Below are 15,478 nucleotides of genomic sequence, written 5' to 3'. Positions count from 1 at the left end.
TTTTTTAATTATAATTTTAAATTGGAAATCTACTTTTGTAAACTGGAAATAGAATGTTACAGTGTTTCTAAGTATAATGGCATATTGGTATAGACCAAATAGTGTCTAGAGTTTCCATCTTATTTTGTCTGCCTTTTTAAAAATGTTGTATGAAAAAAGGTACACTTTCAATCATAAGAATAAAAAAAAATAGCTGAAATATTTCTGAAAAATCTGTTTTACATTTTCAGCAGACTTTCCTGTGACTTATTGACATAAAACAGATACCAGCCAGGAAAGGCTGTAGCAGAGACAAGTTGTCTTCCAAAGCATTGGGCAGACTTCTTTTCTTGCTGTAAATATCTATATATTACTCATAAACTGAAAGGGTGACTGAAAGAAGAAGGCTCAAATGGAAGCTTGTTCTAGAGAATATTCTGTGTCTATACAGCACAGAGGAGTTCTAGTAAATATTGCTGAGCTTCTTCAGTCGTATGCTCAGCCCTGTTGTACCACAGCATTCCTGCTCTGGTTCTCTGTAAAATACACATTTCTTTAGAACAAGCTGAAATGAGTTTTTCTTGAGACTGAATCAATGGAAAACTGATATTAACAACAAATGTCTGACCAAAATATGAGTGTGTATAAACCTTAAGCCTTAAAAAGCAACATATATCAGTCTTGTGCAGCACCACTGAATTTAGTAGTGTATATATCCTCTCCACTGCACATCCTAACAGATATGCATGCTCTTGGGAGGGGATTATTACATTATTTCATGTGCCAGATTGGCATTGAAGCCAGAGAAGTATGATGCCCATTCAGATAGGGTTAGAATAAAGTATGTACATGCTTATGTTTGTACATAAACTCCTAGAAGCTTGAGAGACACCTCAGGATCGCCCAGGAAAAAACTGCTGCAGTGAGTTACTACAAAGATTGTCATGCCTGACCTGCAGAGCTAAGCTATGCACTAGTGCGTAGCTAATGAATTCACCCTGGAATATGTCCAGTTTATCAAAGAGAAACATGAATTTTCAGTGACCAAAAATGCACAGAGTGACTTGTGGCAGGACATTGATGGGGATTTTAATTTATTTTTTTAAATTGTACTCTAAGTTGACATTTCCAGCCTGTGAAAATACAGACAGTCTGCAAACCCATATATTTGTTCCATGAAGCTGAGAAATGGCTATTGCCTAAATCCTCTATCTTCAGTAAGTTTAAAAATGCATCTGACCTAATACCTTTCTCAACAATGTCACCAGAAAATGTGATTTATTTCACGTTTTAGATTTTGCTAATGATATGTTTATTCTGATTAATAATAGTATATTTCAGTTAAATTTGCTTTGTATATTTTAAAAGTTTTTATTTTAAAGAATCTAGCCAAAGTAATTTGAGCATGTCCAAACCTCTGCAAGAGAGCACTGCAGGAGATATTTTACAGCCTACTGCACATTTAGCATATAGCCACACTTTTAGTAACAGCATTTCAATCCAAATGCAAAACCATGCATTTTGTATGATCATGTATTAATGGGAAAAGATGGCTAACTATGCTTAGTTTGCCAACTGTAGTGTGTAAGTCAAATATGGGGAATGGAAAGTACAAACAGATGACAGTTTACATTTCCTTTCTGACTTTTTAAAAGCATCTTTTGAAGATTGTTGGGGGCTGCTTAACTCTGTGTTAACAGAGCATGTTTACAAGGGATATGTGTATGTCAAGGTTTTGGCCAGATGCAGTTAGGTTTAAGGTTCAAAACAGGTCTTTAAAACTGTCAGTGATCATTTTGTGGAATCACAAAGTTAGACATACAGAAGACAGTTTCTGGAAGCCTTGAGGATCAGTTATCAACATGTACACTTACACAAGTGATCGGAAAAGATCTGAAAAAGCCCTTTAATGGGCTATCGGTACTGTTGCCTTTATCATTTCTCTTATAACCTGTAGCTTTTTTGATGAATAAATGCTTACATTTTGTCTCAGTAACGTTCTGTGATGAAGTACGCTTCTGTTTTCCCTGTGATATGAAATCCTCTGGTTGCTTTTTAGTCCTTACCTGCAATGGAAATGCTTTTTTAGGTTGTGTCCGCAGCACGGTGGATAGATATCTGGGCTAGCTATAAATTAGCTAGTACTAGTAACAGGCTGTTACTGGTAGCACTGAGCTTAATGCAGGATTTTTTTTCTGTTGATTCATATTAAAGAGGTGAAAAGAAGAATGCTACAACTAAAGAACCAATTCAGCTGGCTGACTGAATACTTAATGAATACTTAATGTTCCCAGTTCCCCCAAACTGCCAAACTGTTATTCTGGATCCTCAAATGTCACATGTGTACCTGAATTGCCTAGTAGCCAAGTCTCCTGTGTGCAGACCATAGACCTATTGCACACTGAGCAGTCAATATGTCAATATGTCTATAAATGCCTGATGCATTCCCTCAGGAAGCACAAGGCCCACACGCTCAGGTACAGACCAGTGTGTTGAAAGCAATGTGGAATAGGGGATTTAGCAAGTGCCAGGGTAGCGTTGCATATCCGCTTGCCAACAGCAATGTAGCTTGTGTATGTATGAAAAACAGTACCGATCAGTTTTTGCCCCTCTCTCCTAACACACAGCCATTTACCTGCTGACATGCTTCTGTTATTTCAGGCAGTGTTATTTGAATTGCTAATAAGTTATGAAAAAAAGGCTTAGCTTTGAATTATTACTCAGTTATGACTGCATAACAGAACACTCTAAGCAACAACAGAGTTGTGTTGAAATTGTCATGATCTTGTGCCCATAATAGTCATTTTAGAGTTCTGACAACACTGCCACGCTAACTGCGTGCACTCATTTAAAAGGAGTTGCAAAAGAAGGCACAAAACTGTTAGGGCAGACCGATGCCAACTGTACCGGAGATGAGTGGTTGGCACTGGCACTTTGTTGGACTGCAGACCATCGTTGAGTGTTGAAAGAGACGTGAAACAGCGTAATGCTCACATGCAGGCTCAGATCCAGGCATTTCCAAATTGAACGGCAAGCTACCAGCCTCTGAGTTTACCTCATACAGAAGGATGGGAAGACATCCTGTCATATGGATCTCAGTAGAAATTGTAGAGCTCTTCAAGGGTCATAAAGAAAGAAAAACGTATTTGGGTATCCACATGGGAAAGCACGTGAGGAAGTAGTATTGAAAGGAGGTATGAAAAGCCCTTTTGAATAACTGATTTTCCACACAACTGCTTACTGGTAGTATACTTTAAGCTAATGTGATAAGGTAAATAGGAGTCTTACTGGCAATCTCTCTATTTCATTGCCAGAATTTTTTGTTAATATGGTGAATTCAGTTATCCCTAATAATGCCTCCTTTCTATTGTTAGGACATGCTTTGTCACACTAAACTCAAGGACTGTGGATCTTGTGTTACTGACCCGTACAACATAGTGTTTAGGGGCTACAGCAGAAGCTTTTAGGCAGTACCTTTATATCTGGGTATAAAATGGAAAGCAAACCTATATATTCACTTGCACCTTGAAATTAATACATTTTATTCATCAACATTGTCTGAAAAAAGTGAAAACCCACAACTGCTCCAAAGACATTCTTCCAATGCCTTTACTGACACAAACATTTTAAAATAAAAGCCAAGCCTGGAATTGCATAAAAAATATCTTTACAAAATCAAGTATTAATATAGTTAGAGATCATTAGATGTAATATATGTTAGAGAATTACTATTATTGTTTTCATTCAGCATGGGTTAGCAATCAGAGACCCTGCTGTGCAAGGCTGTGAATATACATATATGAAATGTAAGTTGCTCTCCCAAAGCTTATAACCTAAACCAGTATGGGAGCAGGAATACCTTTGTTATCACACAGTCAAATAGCAGAAAAATTGCAGTGTGTCATCGTTAATGAGTCTGGAGTATGTTTCAGCTGGAGAATTGCTGCGTTGCAATAAGGTTTCCTTTCTACTCTTTCTGGTGCCATATGCTGCCATAATTAGTGCAGGCAAAAGGTAATGATAGCACAGTGGAAAAGATGGAGCATGATGGGAAGCAGGTTGATCTCTAAAGCTCTACATTATGTCATCCGTACATAGAGCATATGAAGAACAATGCAGTTTTAATCTAGATTTTTAATGTTACACTTATATTTTGGGAAGTGTTTTTGTCTTTCTCTTAGAACCACCATTGTGTACATAGGCGCGTGTATTTATGCTGTAATTGCTACACTGGTCTCTCCCAATCATCCCTGTGAATCTTTTTCCAGAGGTAGTCGCTCTTGATTTTTCAGGTGGACTTGATATAATGAGATGAAATTCATATTGGCTTGATTTAAAGATTACATAATGTCTGTATTTAGAGATTTTTTCATTCAGAGGCAAAAGGGAGTTCTCATGCTGAGCTCTTAGGCACAGACAATATTAAGTTACCTTCCCCACTATTCATTTTACTTGAATAGTTCATGAAGAGCTCATAGAAAAATTCAGAGACTGCCATTATATGGTATAGTCCCAGCAGGAGCAAGACAGATATGGTAACTTCAATATGTTACCTAATTGTAGGTGAACTGCTATGGATTCAGTAATGTGGATAATGTGAATGCTTTTCATTCAAAATACAAATGTGTAGCTATACTTCTTAGGTGAAATATTGGGTCGATTCAACTGGTATTTTTTCACTTACGTCAGTGGGACCAGGATCCATAAAAGCAGCAAATATGATTTGGAAATCTAATGTATGAATAAGCTTTGTTATATTTCTGATACTGACTCCTGCCAGTCAGATTGAAACAGTATGAAAATGGTTACTGTCGATATTTTGACACTTCAGTTTCACCCAAGACCAGTAAGTATACACACACATAGATATATGCATGTATCACAGAGAACATGAATTTTTACTCATCTGAGTCTAAATCTATTTTAAACAGTTTAAAAAAAATTAAGGAGATGAGCAACTATAAAATTTGAAAATGCCCGTAAATATCTTTCTGCATCTTTAGAAAGCTATTCAAATTACTCTTTTCTATTCTGTCTTAGTACTTTTGATGTCCCTCATTGCTGTATGTTCTCAGTCCTTTTGCAATGATTTACAGATTTTATCCTTTTAACACCTTTTCAAGGCAGAAATACTTCGTCACCATTTTAAAGCTGAGTTGAGGGCACAGCATGAATTAAAGGGTTCCCTAATTCCATTGTGACAGAGCTGGGACTCAAAGTCCCATTCTCCAAGTCCTAACGCAGCCAGACCAGCCTTGCTCACTAGTCCACCACAGTGTCAACTTGCTGCCTACAGTCTCTCGCCCTGTTACGCATTATCATAGCAAAGCCTAACTGCAGAATCAGACAGATATTTCATGGGGCCAATGCCACCGTACCACTTCTTTTCTGTTCCATCTTTCTGGTTATACAGTCTCTGTACAACATGACTTGAGCAGTCTCTGGATGTGCAAGGCTGAAAACCGCCACCCTGACAAGCCTATCTAAATTGCTCACCTTAACTCCTGTCAATGCCGCACATCAGACTGGCACAGATGTGTCATTCAGCACAGATTTGGCACTGCTTCATTTTGCCTTCCTTCTCTTTCTGTTAAAGCGTAAGAGCCAAGACCCCTTGACTCCACATGGGAAAAGTCTGGCAGCTACCAAGCTCTGGAAGTCCTTGCCAAGAGCAGCATCTGACTCTGTGCCTAGATGCCTGGCTGCTCTCCTATGACACCCTGGGCTATTGCGCTGTCGGCTGCGGAATTCTTTTGTGGCTAGTGCAAGGTTGTGGCTCTGATCAGATTTCCATGTCCATATTATCACCACTGTTCTGTGTAACGATCTTATGTGCTAATCAAGGTGCCAGCCACGGGCACCATGCACATCTGCTAGCAACCCCAGGAGGTGTTCTCTGAATTATTTTCCTGTGTTACAGGAAGGGGAAGATACCATTTATAAATTTTGAATTATTTCCATATATTTGCTACTTTATTTTGGTTCTGCACCAAATAGGCCAAGTGCATATTTTGATTTGTGTTCTCCTTTTCTGCATCTATAGGCTCTCTGCATCTATTTGTAGGTCTATATTTAAGGTGTATACTTAAACTTTGCAGCAGACGATTTCCAGTGTAAGGGAATTGTTTTTTCTGCTTCCTTTGCGATACCTGGCTTATAGATAGTGCAAGGACATGAACCTAGTGCAAGGAGGTCACAATCAAAATAGGTTATACCCACTTGCCCATGCCTTGTTGTCACATAAACCCTTAGGAACTGTAAGCTGTTGGCATGGTTTAAAATTTAAAAAAAAAAAAAGAAATAAAGAAACTCCACAAAGCAGCACTAAATTTCACTACTGCAATGTAGAATAAGTCCAAAATAAACAGTAATTGGCACACCAGAGAACATAGTTCTGTATACATCCATACAGATGTATCAATCTACTTAAGATTTTCAAAACTGAGTAGGTACATGCAGGCACATAAGTTCATGTTCAACCACCTAAAAGAATGGTCTGATCTTCAAAACTGCTGTGCAATCAGCAGATCCCACTAGAGTCAAAAGTAGGGAGTGAAACTTTGTATTCTATACTTCTTTTTTTTATAGTGCTTTTCTTAATGAGTCTATTCTAAACCTTTTGCTAGCAGAGCCCTCAAAAAAATGAACAAAGAACAATCATGTTAACTGTACTGCAATATACTCTTACAATAAGTAAAAAATGTGGTGGGAAAGACAAAGTACTACTTTTACAATATCCTGTGCCAAATCACAGGTTATACAATTCAGTTTTTTATTTGCACAGCCAACAGTGCTTTGTAGAGCAATCAGGGAAGATAATACAATCCATTTTAAATTCTCATTACTTTAGAAGTGTTGAATCTTCTTAAATTGTTTTGGGGTTAATTGAGAATTTGCAGTTTTACAATAGACTAGGAATTGTTTAGGCTGCCCTTGTTTCATATTTTTGTGCATACCTTTGCTGCAAAGTTATAAAAGCAACAATAAAAAAAGAAACAAAGAAGTGAAATGAAATAATGATCTGCATTGTTGCTATTCTAGTAACTCATTTTTACGGGAGATAAAGCTCAGGTATTGATTAATGTTTAAATGGTTATTAAGTGGAAGGACATGTTGGGTTGATGGAATGTCTCACTATGCACTAGTGTTTGCCTTTTTGATTCTTTTCCACATATTCCCTAAGGGATAATTTCTGCTCCTGGGGAAGCCAGTGGTGAAACTCTGAGTGACTTTTGTGGGAGCATGAATAAGCCAAGTGTTTTCAGTATTTGTCTCTTTTTTAAAAAAATTCCAAAAGGTTCTGGCTTCCAAATTTGTCCTTTAATTTATTTTAAAATAACAATAGTTCATAAAAATGTGGACTTTTTCATGGCTGTATATATTGAAGTTTTGATCCTGAAACAGGCTCCCTGAACACCTGTGTGTTCCTGAGTACCATGGAAAAGTCAATCTGGTCCAGCAGCCCTGGGCAGGTTGCATTTTTCAAGCCTGATGCAAAGTCTTGGTAAAGAACAGCAGTCATGTGGACAGTGTTGTCTGTTAGCACCTCTGAAATGAGCCATGTTCGTCTTCTGTAGTATAATATCACTTCCCCTGGAGGTACACCAAAGACATTTTGAGGCAACTGATGATTTTTTTGGTGAGAGGTATTTCTCTGATGAATTAACAGAAGGCTTTCTGCTAAAAGCAATTTTGTTTTTCAAAGACAAAGCTCAGTATTTTTTCTTTGGACTATCATTCTTAAGAAATAAGAGTACTTCATCGATCTTTGAAGTATAATGTCAATCTATAGAATAGTTTATTTAAATGGACCTGTGGGCCACATGGCAAATTCACAGGGATCCTGGAGCCCTGTTCTTTCTAAGGCATAAATTCAAGTCTTGCTCTGCCTCCAGCTGACCCAGTTATAATGGATACCTGATCTGTGGGCTGGGAAAAGATGTCTATGTTTCTGGCCTGAGTTCCTGTACGTGCACTGCCTCATTTTTGCATGAGGAAACCAGTTTGCCCAGAACTTTTCCCTTTTTAACAATCAAGTTTTCTTCCTGCTGAATAGTATGGTGTCCGTGCCCAAAATTTATTATTCAAAGGCTATAAGTCAAATCCATTCTAATCTTTCCTAACTTACAGGGAAAAAAAAAACAAACATCTTTGCTTAAGGACACCTTCCCATGGCATTATTTCAAATGTTGGAGGGGAAGTTCCTGGGATGAGGGACAGAAGAGATCCATTCTTCAGTTCATTCAGTAGTCTTTTACAGTGCCATCTTAATGACAGAATTTAAGCTTGAGCCATGCACTAAGTCATTTGCTTTTGTTTTTCTTTTACCTTCGGCCAATGATCAGATTGCTGCATGAATAATGAAGGATGCTACTGGCCATCTCGGACATCTGACAGCTCAGAGCTGTGGCTCTGCCTAGCTTTTCTGAGATCCCAGCAAAAATCCAAAGTTCTCAAACTCTGTCTGATCAAAATAACTGGACAGTGGAAAAGCACAAGTTATACGGGACTGAGAGGTCTGAAACGAGGACTGGGGGGTCAGAGGCAGCTGGATAGGACAGCCGCACATTGCCCCCTCATTGTTAGCTGTGATAATGGACATCCCTTAACAGTCTGCTAGAGGGATCTAGCAACTAATCACAGCTTATTTTTCCACTTTCCAGAGAGCACAAGAGACCAAAGTAAGCCTCTGAAATAAGTATTCAAAGAGACCATGTCTTTCTTTGTTGGCCTGCAATTTATTCTTTCCTCTTCCAGCAACTGCCATTTTATTTCATTTTACTTACTTTTTTTTACCCCCTAACAATCTGTTATTTTTGATTATTCCCTCAGGAAATAGTTGCACTGATAAATTATTTTTGGCAGCATTATCACACAGGACACCTTTCAGATGAGTGCCACTATGAGGCACTGGCTAGGCACATACTCATTAAACAATAACAGGTTTCATGTCAATTGCTTGTAATTTAAAATGTCTATAGAGGATTGTATGGCTGTTTATGACCTATAACAATTCGCTACAAAAAAGATAAACAGGTTATTATACTAAGTATTGATTATATCATTGGAGTTTTGGTTTAAAATATTAATACATTTCATTGGAGAGGGAATTGGTACCAGTTAATTCAGCTCTGTGTTGTTATATTCCTTAATATATTTAACGGAGTATAGAATTAGGCCCTAATCATGAACATTCTTATTTTTATTACTTCGGTCAAGTAGGGCAGTTCTTAGTGCATAAACTCCACAATCTCTCTAAATATTTCCAGTATCAGGGTCTAAATATTTGTGCCAATTAATGCAAAGAAAGCACAACAGTGAATTTTGTATTGAGGGATCTTGACAGACAGCATTTTCAAATCCTTATTTAGACAACATATATGTGGTTGAATTGTTCCAAGATTCTGAGCATCTATTTGAAATCATCATCAGGAGGAAACTACAGATCACAGACTGCAGAACAAATGTATGCAAACCGGGTCTGCATATGACCAACTCCCTTAGACCTAATGAATCCATAGTCTAACTCTCTTTTTGCTACCATACCCCACAATTTCTTCCATTTCCAGCCTCACCCAAAATAAGTAATTGTAAGAAAAAATGAAGAACACTCAAAAAGTAAATTAAAAATATACCTCCTAGTCCAGCCAGAATTTTGAGTCTGGAAAAAGGAGGACTGTGAGAAGATTCATGAAGTCTGTAAATACCAGTGTTGATGCAGAGGTCCATTGAAAGTGTTCAGGTACTCTGGCTGTATAACACAGCAGTAGGGAACAAGTCCTACATAATGCTTTAAATATTGATTTCTGCACTAAGCTTTTGGACATATGTATCCAAAGAAATTGCCTCAAACCTCTCTCTACATCTCCATCTGTCAGATAAGACTAACAATAAAGAACTATCTCAAAGGGATGGCACAAAGTTTAAATTTTTAAGTATTAAGAGATCCACTCCATGAAAGCTAGTGAGTGCGAAGACATATTCTTTTGTAGTAATGTAATTGGTTTATGTTTAGATATATAATTTGTTAACAACTTCTATATTTGTATTTAGGTATTCAGTTTACAAGGATCCAGCAGGCTGGCTAGAAATTAACCCTACCAATGGTACCATTGGCACCACTGCTATCCTGGATCGGGAATCTCCTTATGTTCAGAATAACATATACACTGCTCTCTTTCTGGCAATAGACAGTGGTAAGTAACTATCATGGATCATATTCATTCAAGTATATGACTTTTTTCCCTGCTTGAAATTTTCTGCTCAGAAGGGTGCACGTGTAAAGTTACGCGTATGCTTCAGCACTTCGCTAGGTGGCCACCTAAAGGTATTCGAGATCATTGTGACAAACAGAAAATAGAGGAATTAACTTAAAACGTCAAACTTAGAACAGCTTTGATTTAAGGTTACCTGTCATACATACATTTATTCCTACACTGAGATCTTAACTCTAGATTCAAATAGTCTATGAACATTCTTGGAAAGTAATAAATCATCTTTATCAGAGTTAATTTCTTCATAATATTTGAGCAGTTAGTAAGCCTAAGGCACCTAAATACCAATAACAACTCCTCCCTGATATGGTGAATTCTATTCTATTCAATACAATGACAGTGACAATAAAAACATAAGTAAAAACCCTTGTTAAAATGCAATATTTTTTACATATTGTGTGGATTAAAGTTCCTTCTGTCAAACATAATCAAAATTAAACTATCTAGTGAAAATTCAGTGAGTGACTTTGGAGCAGAGAAAGAAAGGGAAAATTCCAAATCTCCAGAGCTAAAGGCACAAAATAAATAAAAGATTTGTCTGTAATATAACAGCTAATATGCTAATGCTTTTTCACAGCTGCAGCTGGTTTAGTCCTGGTGATGAATTGTAAAATGTTCTCTTTAGGAGAGTAATTCTACATTTTTGTAACCACATGACTCAGGGAACATTTGCAGGGCCTGACAGGAAAAAGAAAATATCTCCTTAAGTATAAAAGAAAAAAAATTCTGCTGAGATGATGATTTACTTATATATTCATATACATACTTCTCTTAGGAAATTTCCATGGAAAAATGTAGCGCTAAACTTATTTCTGTCTTTTACTTGCTATTGGATAAAGATTTTTTTTTTTTTTTAATGCATCTTAAAATCTGGTACACTGGGAAATGTCATCTTACAACGAAAGCAAAAATTCAGGATAATATTATTGAGGGATTATCGAAAGGACAAAGTTGCATATGTTTTAAAAGTGGAGTCAAATATCCTCAAAGAGAATGGATGGAACAAGAGGCTGAATATTTCCAACTGTGGAAACCAGTCTGAAAGAAAGTGGAGTTTTGGGTATACGTTTATGTTGCGCTTAGGGCAGTAACAGGCATTGCTCATCTGTTCTAAGCCAAGAACCTCACTGCTAGGTGACCCCTCCTAATTTCCATTCTGGAAAAACAAGAGAACGGAAAGGTGTCTGTGTGCTGGACAGCAAAGCAAGAGAAGGTATTTAACATGGGTTAGAGAAAAGGAATCCTGTTCATTGAGGTACTGAGTCAGCATCTAATTCAAGCAGCTGTTACTGTGTTTATTTGTAATTCTGCAGTAGTGTTAGCACGGGAGCTAATCTACTCCAACATTATTGACTTCTTTGAATGCAGTAATTAGAAACCACATGCGTGCATTTAGTACTGTCATGCTAAGGTGTTAATAACGATCATTCAAGAGTATTGTACTACTTCACTGTATGTAGCTCAGCCACATGTGGAAGTGGCAATAAATAGCAGAACTTAAATAGCTGATATTAACCTTGTGGTCTGTATCACCCCTGGATTAATTACCAAACAGCTTGTGAAACACATTAAACTTAGAGGCAGGTTGGTAACTGGAAAAATTATCTGCTGGTCTGTGTAAATATGTAAGAGTGGAATTTGTGGGAGTTGAGAGGAGCAGGAGCCCCAACCTCAACCTCAGTCATACACAGATACTTGCCCCTGGTCATAGCCGGCCAGGAGAGCGGTGCTGGGGCCTGCTGGGGAGCACCGCTTCACTTGGGGCAGGCCTGCGATAAGACAGGCAAGCTTCAGTTCACACACTGTCCACTTGCGGTTTGATCGCTGCCATTCGCAAAGGGAACAATGCTGTCTTTGCGCGTAGGTGCTGCCAGTCTGAAGTCTCACTCCAGTCTGTGGCTAAAGCAGCCAAGGAAGTTTTATAATTGATTTCAACGGGTAGGTTTGGGGATCTGCCTTGTCCCCTGCAGTTATGACTGGGACTGATAATATCCCTGGAAGGTGTTCCCCAACTTATTTCCAGTCCACTGATAACGCTAACTAGCAAAGCTGTGAAACCTACTTCATTCTTCTAGCTGTCACAGCTAATGTCCATCTTGAAAAGGGATGTTACATTAGATGACAAGGCAAATTATGGTAGAATAATATGAAATGAATACAGAATCCTTTCAGGACTTTAAAAGAAGGTTACGTTAACTTAAAAAGGAAAAAAATCAGATTGAACATAACTGTATGCATTGCCTTTAAAACAGCATTGTCCACAAACTGCAAATCTCTTTCTTCAGGTTAGTAAGTTTAGCCTATCTAATACCAGCGAACACGGTTAGGACTTTTATGTGAGAGGGCAGCCAAAGGCAGGATTACGAATTGCCAAATGAGATAGGGTGGTAAATTGAAAATTCAGAGGCATTTCCAATAGAGCAAGTCATTTGCTTGGGCTAACAGACTTGGGGCGAAAAGGGAGGAGAGGGAAAAAAAACCCCATACTTAATCAGAGATACTTTTTTCAAAAGCATTCAACAGAGGTTATTATTTCCTTTGGCCTATCATCTTATCTGTAAGTCAAATCTGAGATGAGTTGGCACATGCACTGAGGACGTGTGAGCTGCCGTAGACTTTCCTTTTCTTAACTGGGGAATATAGAAGAGCTCAGGTAATGTCCACTGCGCAGTACAGCAGTATGAACTGGTACCCAGCGCAGCTCCAAGCATAACACGGAGCACCTCAGTCCAGGCCCAGCACCACACTGGTGTTTGCAAGGCTTCCTAGACAAGCCAGCTCAGTGAGAGGTCTGCATGTTCGTGTGGCCACATCAACACCACCTAATCCATCTTCCCCCAAGTTCACTTTCTGACAGCAGTAGCAGGAGTTTCAGCAGTGTTAACATTGTTAAGTGTCAGTATAAGGGATTGCAAACATGATGCTTACTGCGGAAGGGTGTCTGTGAGTTGTGTGCTAATTTTTAACAGTATTTATAATAAGGTAAAGTTCTAAAATCAAATAAAACCTTGGACCTTAGACATACACTAAAACAGTAAATAAACATATTATTTTCTATTAGTTTTCATAGCATATAGAGTTTATATAATTACAGAAAAGATACTGTTGTCCCATCACCTCTTTATAAAATGACCTTACATTCGTGTGCTATCTTGGGTGAAGAGTGGAGACAGCTGAAAACAAAACTTACAGTGATACTTTTTTTCATACACTTTCACTGATGTCAGTAGAGAATCTGCCATTGGATTCAGCAGGCACTGGCTCCTTGTTATTATGCTTCAGTGCAGGGGACAAGTGCCAGGGCATTTTTCTTATTTGTAAAATGTTGAGGATTTCTGTCAGAAGTAAAACCAGGAGCTTCATGCTTGGTAGTTCTTTATATAAATCCATCACATCTTTATCTTTTTTCAGTAAATCTCAAAACTACTCTTTACCAGTAGGACCATGAATGGACCACAGAAAATGGAGTCATTCCACTGCAGGAAATAGTTTCATTGTTTATTATATTCTTTTTGAACTTTATGATATTATTTTTCAGCATTATCAAATTAACTTCAGAGAAAGGTAGTTAAGTATGAATTATGTTATTTCTGATCTAAACAGTTCCTGTACCTTCCCAAATATAATTGAAACAATGTGTAAGAGCAAATTTGATGGACACTGTATTAATTTTATAAATACAAAGTTTGACATTTTATTGGAGGAAATTTCACTTTAAAAAGGACTTTTTGGAATGAATATCCTAATTTTCTCTGTGCTTTTGATTTCAGTAAAGGTCAAGGTAGTGTCTTTAGAATTTGAAAACTTTTTATTAAAGACTTGTGTGGACATAGAGTCTCTGGTCTATTAAAGAAGAAATTAAACACTGGTAGGAAATATCATGAAGCAGAGTTAACACATTAAAATGTCGTGAACTGTGTTTAATCTGAGAATGAGCTCATAATGGAACAAAGTCAGGTTTATGCAAAGTTGGAAAACATCAGAGGTTTCGTTCAATTAACAAAAGTGCCAATAATAGTGATCATTTTATTTCCTGAATTTAGCATTCTAATCATTAAAAACAATGCAATATCACAAGCATATGGCGCAATTATTGGGAGTATAGCTGTAAAACACACGTATGTTAAATACAGACAAGAAATCATTTGAGTTTGAGAAATCTGCTTGGAACAGACCTTCCAAATTTGCTGTGTGACCATGTTGCAGTGTCATCCTACCGATTCTATTACACAATGGAGTATTTGGGATGATTATCGTAAAGCAGAATACCTGTATGTTTTTCTCATAAGGTCAGTCATGCTAAAAACCCCCCAGGAATGATCTTTTCTCCCCTGTATTCTGAGAGTTTGAGTCACAATTTAGAAAAAGTAAGGGAGGAGAAAAACATGAAAATTTTGGAGGTGAAGCTAAAAAATATCTGGAAAATGTGTGAAAACATTTGAAAAAAGCTAAAATTGGTTTCTCCCTTTCCTTTAAGAGGGATGAATAATAAAATATATCTAGATTTACCTTAGTTATGCAATAATCACTGATGTTATTGCGGAGGGGCATGATACCCTAGTTAACGTCCCCATTGTGTAACTTTTTCTGTCTCTTTAGAAGAAAAACTTTGGTTACCTTTGTTTGCCTGACACAGGGAAAAACCACCTATGCTGTTCAAGTATGTCAGCTGCTGGTGACAAGTGATGAAACACTGATACTCAGTCTTGCTGATTTGGTTAAATGCAGTTATCATCAACTTCACTCTTCTCATGCCACCCTGGTGGAGTACCACCCACGCAAAGCCAGGTAGCAATGTTCTCCCACTGAGACAGATACGCTCATCTAGTGTAAGTGTGCCACCTTCCTCTCCTGCTATTCTCATCACCAGGGAACTACTGAGTCAAAAATTGGGACTATAAGTACTTCTACTACAATAAACATGGGGGAGGATACATGTCATGTGTGGCATCTCTTCCAGGTGTTAAAGATACTCAGAGATGGAGTTAAGGGTTCAAAATTTTAACTGATGTACCTTTAAATGCATTAAATCACAGTAAGCGCTGTTTCTTACAGCAATACTGCATGAGTGAAAACAACTGTTTCCTTTTCTGAAAGTGGTTTGCTCCCTACATGACATCACCATCCCCAGTGTTTGACATTATAAGCATTTGCGTGGCAGCCATCCACAGTCACAGGCAGGATGTCCAGCCGGAGGGCTGAGCTGCAGGAAATGAGCTTCAGGA

The 15,478-nt window shown here is 37.8% G+C and overlaps 1 protein-coding gene across 1 annotated transcript in view; it reads left to right on the top strand.

The window, feature by feature from the left end:
• Window positions 1-15,478, top strand: part of CDH13 (cadherin 13) — a 521,353-nt gene that overhangs the window by 473,136 nt on the left and 32,739 nt on the right. The window contains exon 11 of the mRNA XM_050904351.1: window positions 10,033-10,175. Within this exon, the coding sequence (XP_050760308.1) occupies window positions 10,033-10,175 (143 nt within the window). The remainder of the gene's footprint in view (window positions 1-10,032; window positions 10,176-15,478) is intronic.

This window comes from Gymnogyps californianus, chromosome 12 (assembly GCF_018139145.2).
Source record: "Gymnogyps californianus isolate 813 chromosome 12, ASM1813914v2, whole genome shotgun sequence".
NCBI lineage: Eukaryota > Metazoa > Chordata > Aves > Accipitriformes > Cathartidae > Gymnogyps > Gymnogyps californianus.
Note: the sequence above shows the minus strand (reverse complement) of the source record. Positions and strands in the feature narration are given on the sequence as shown.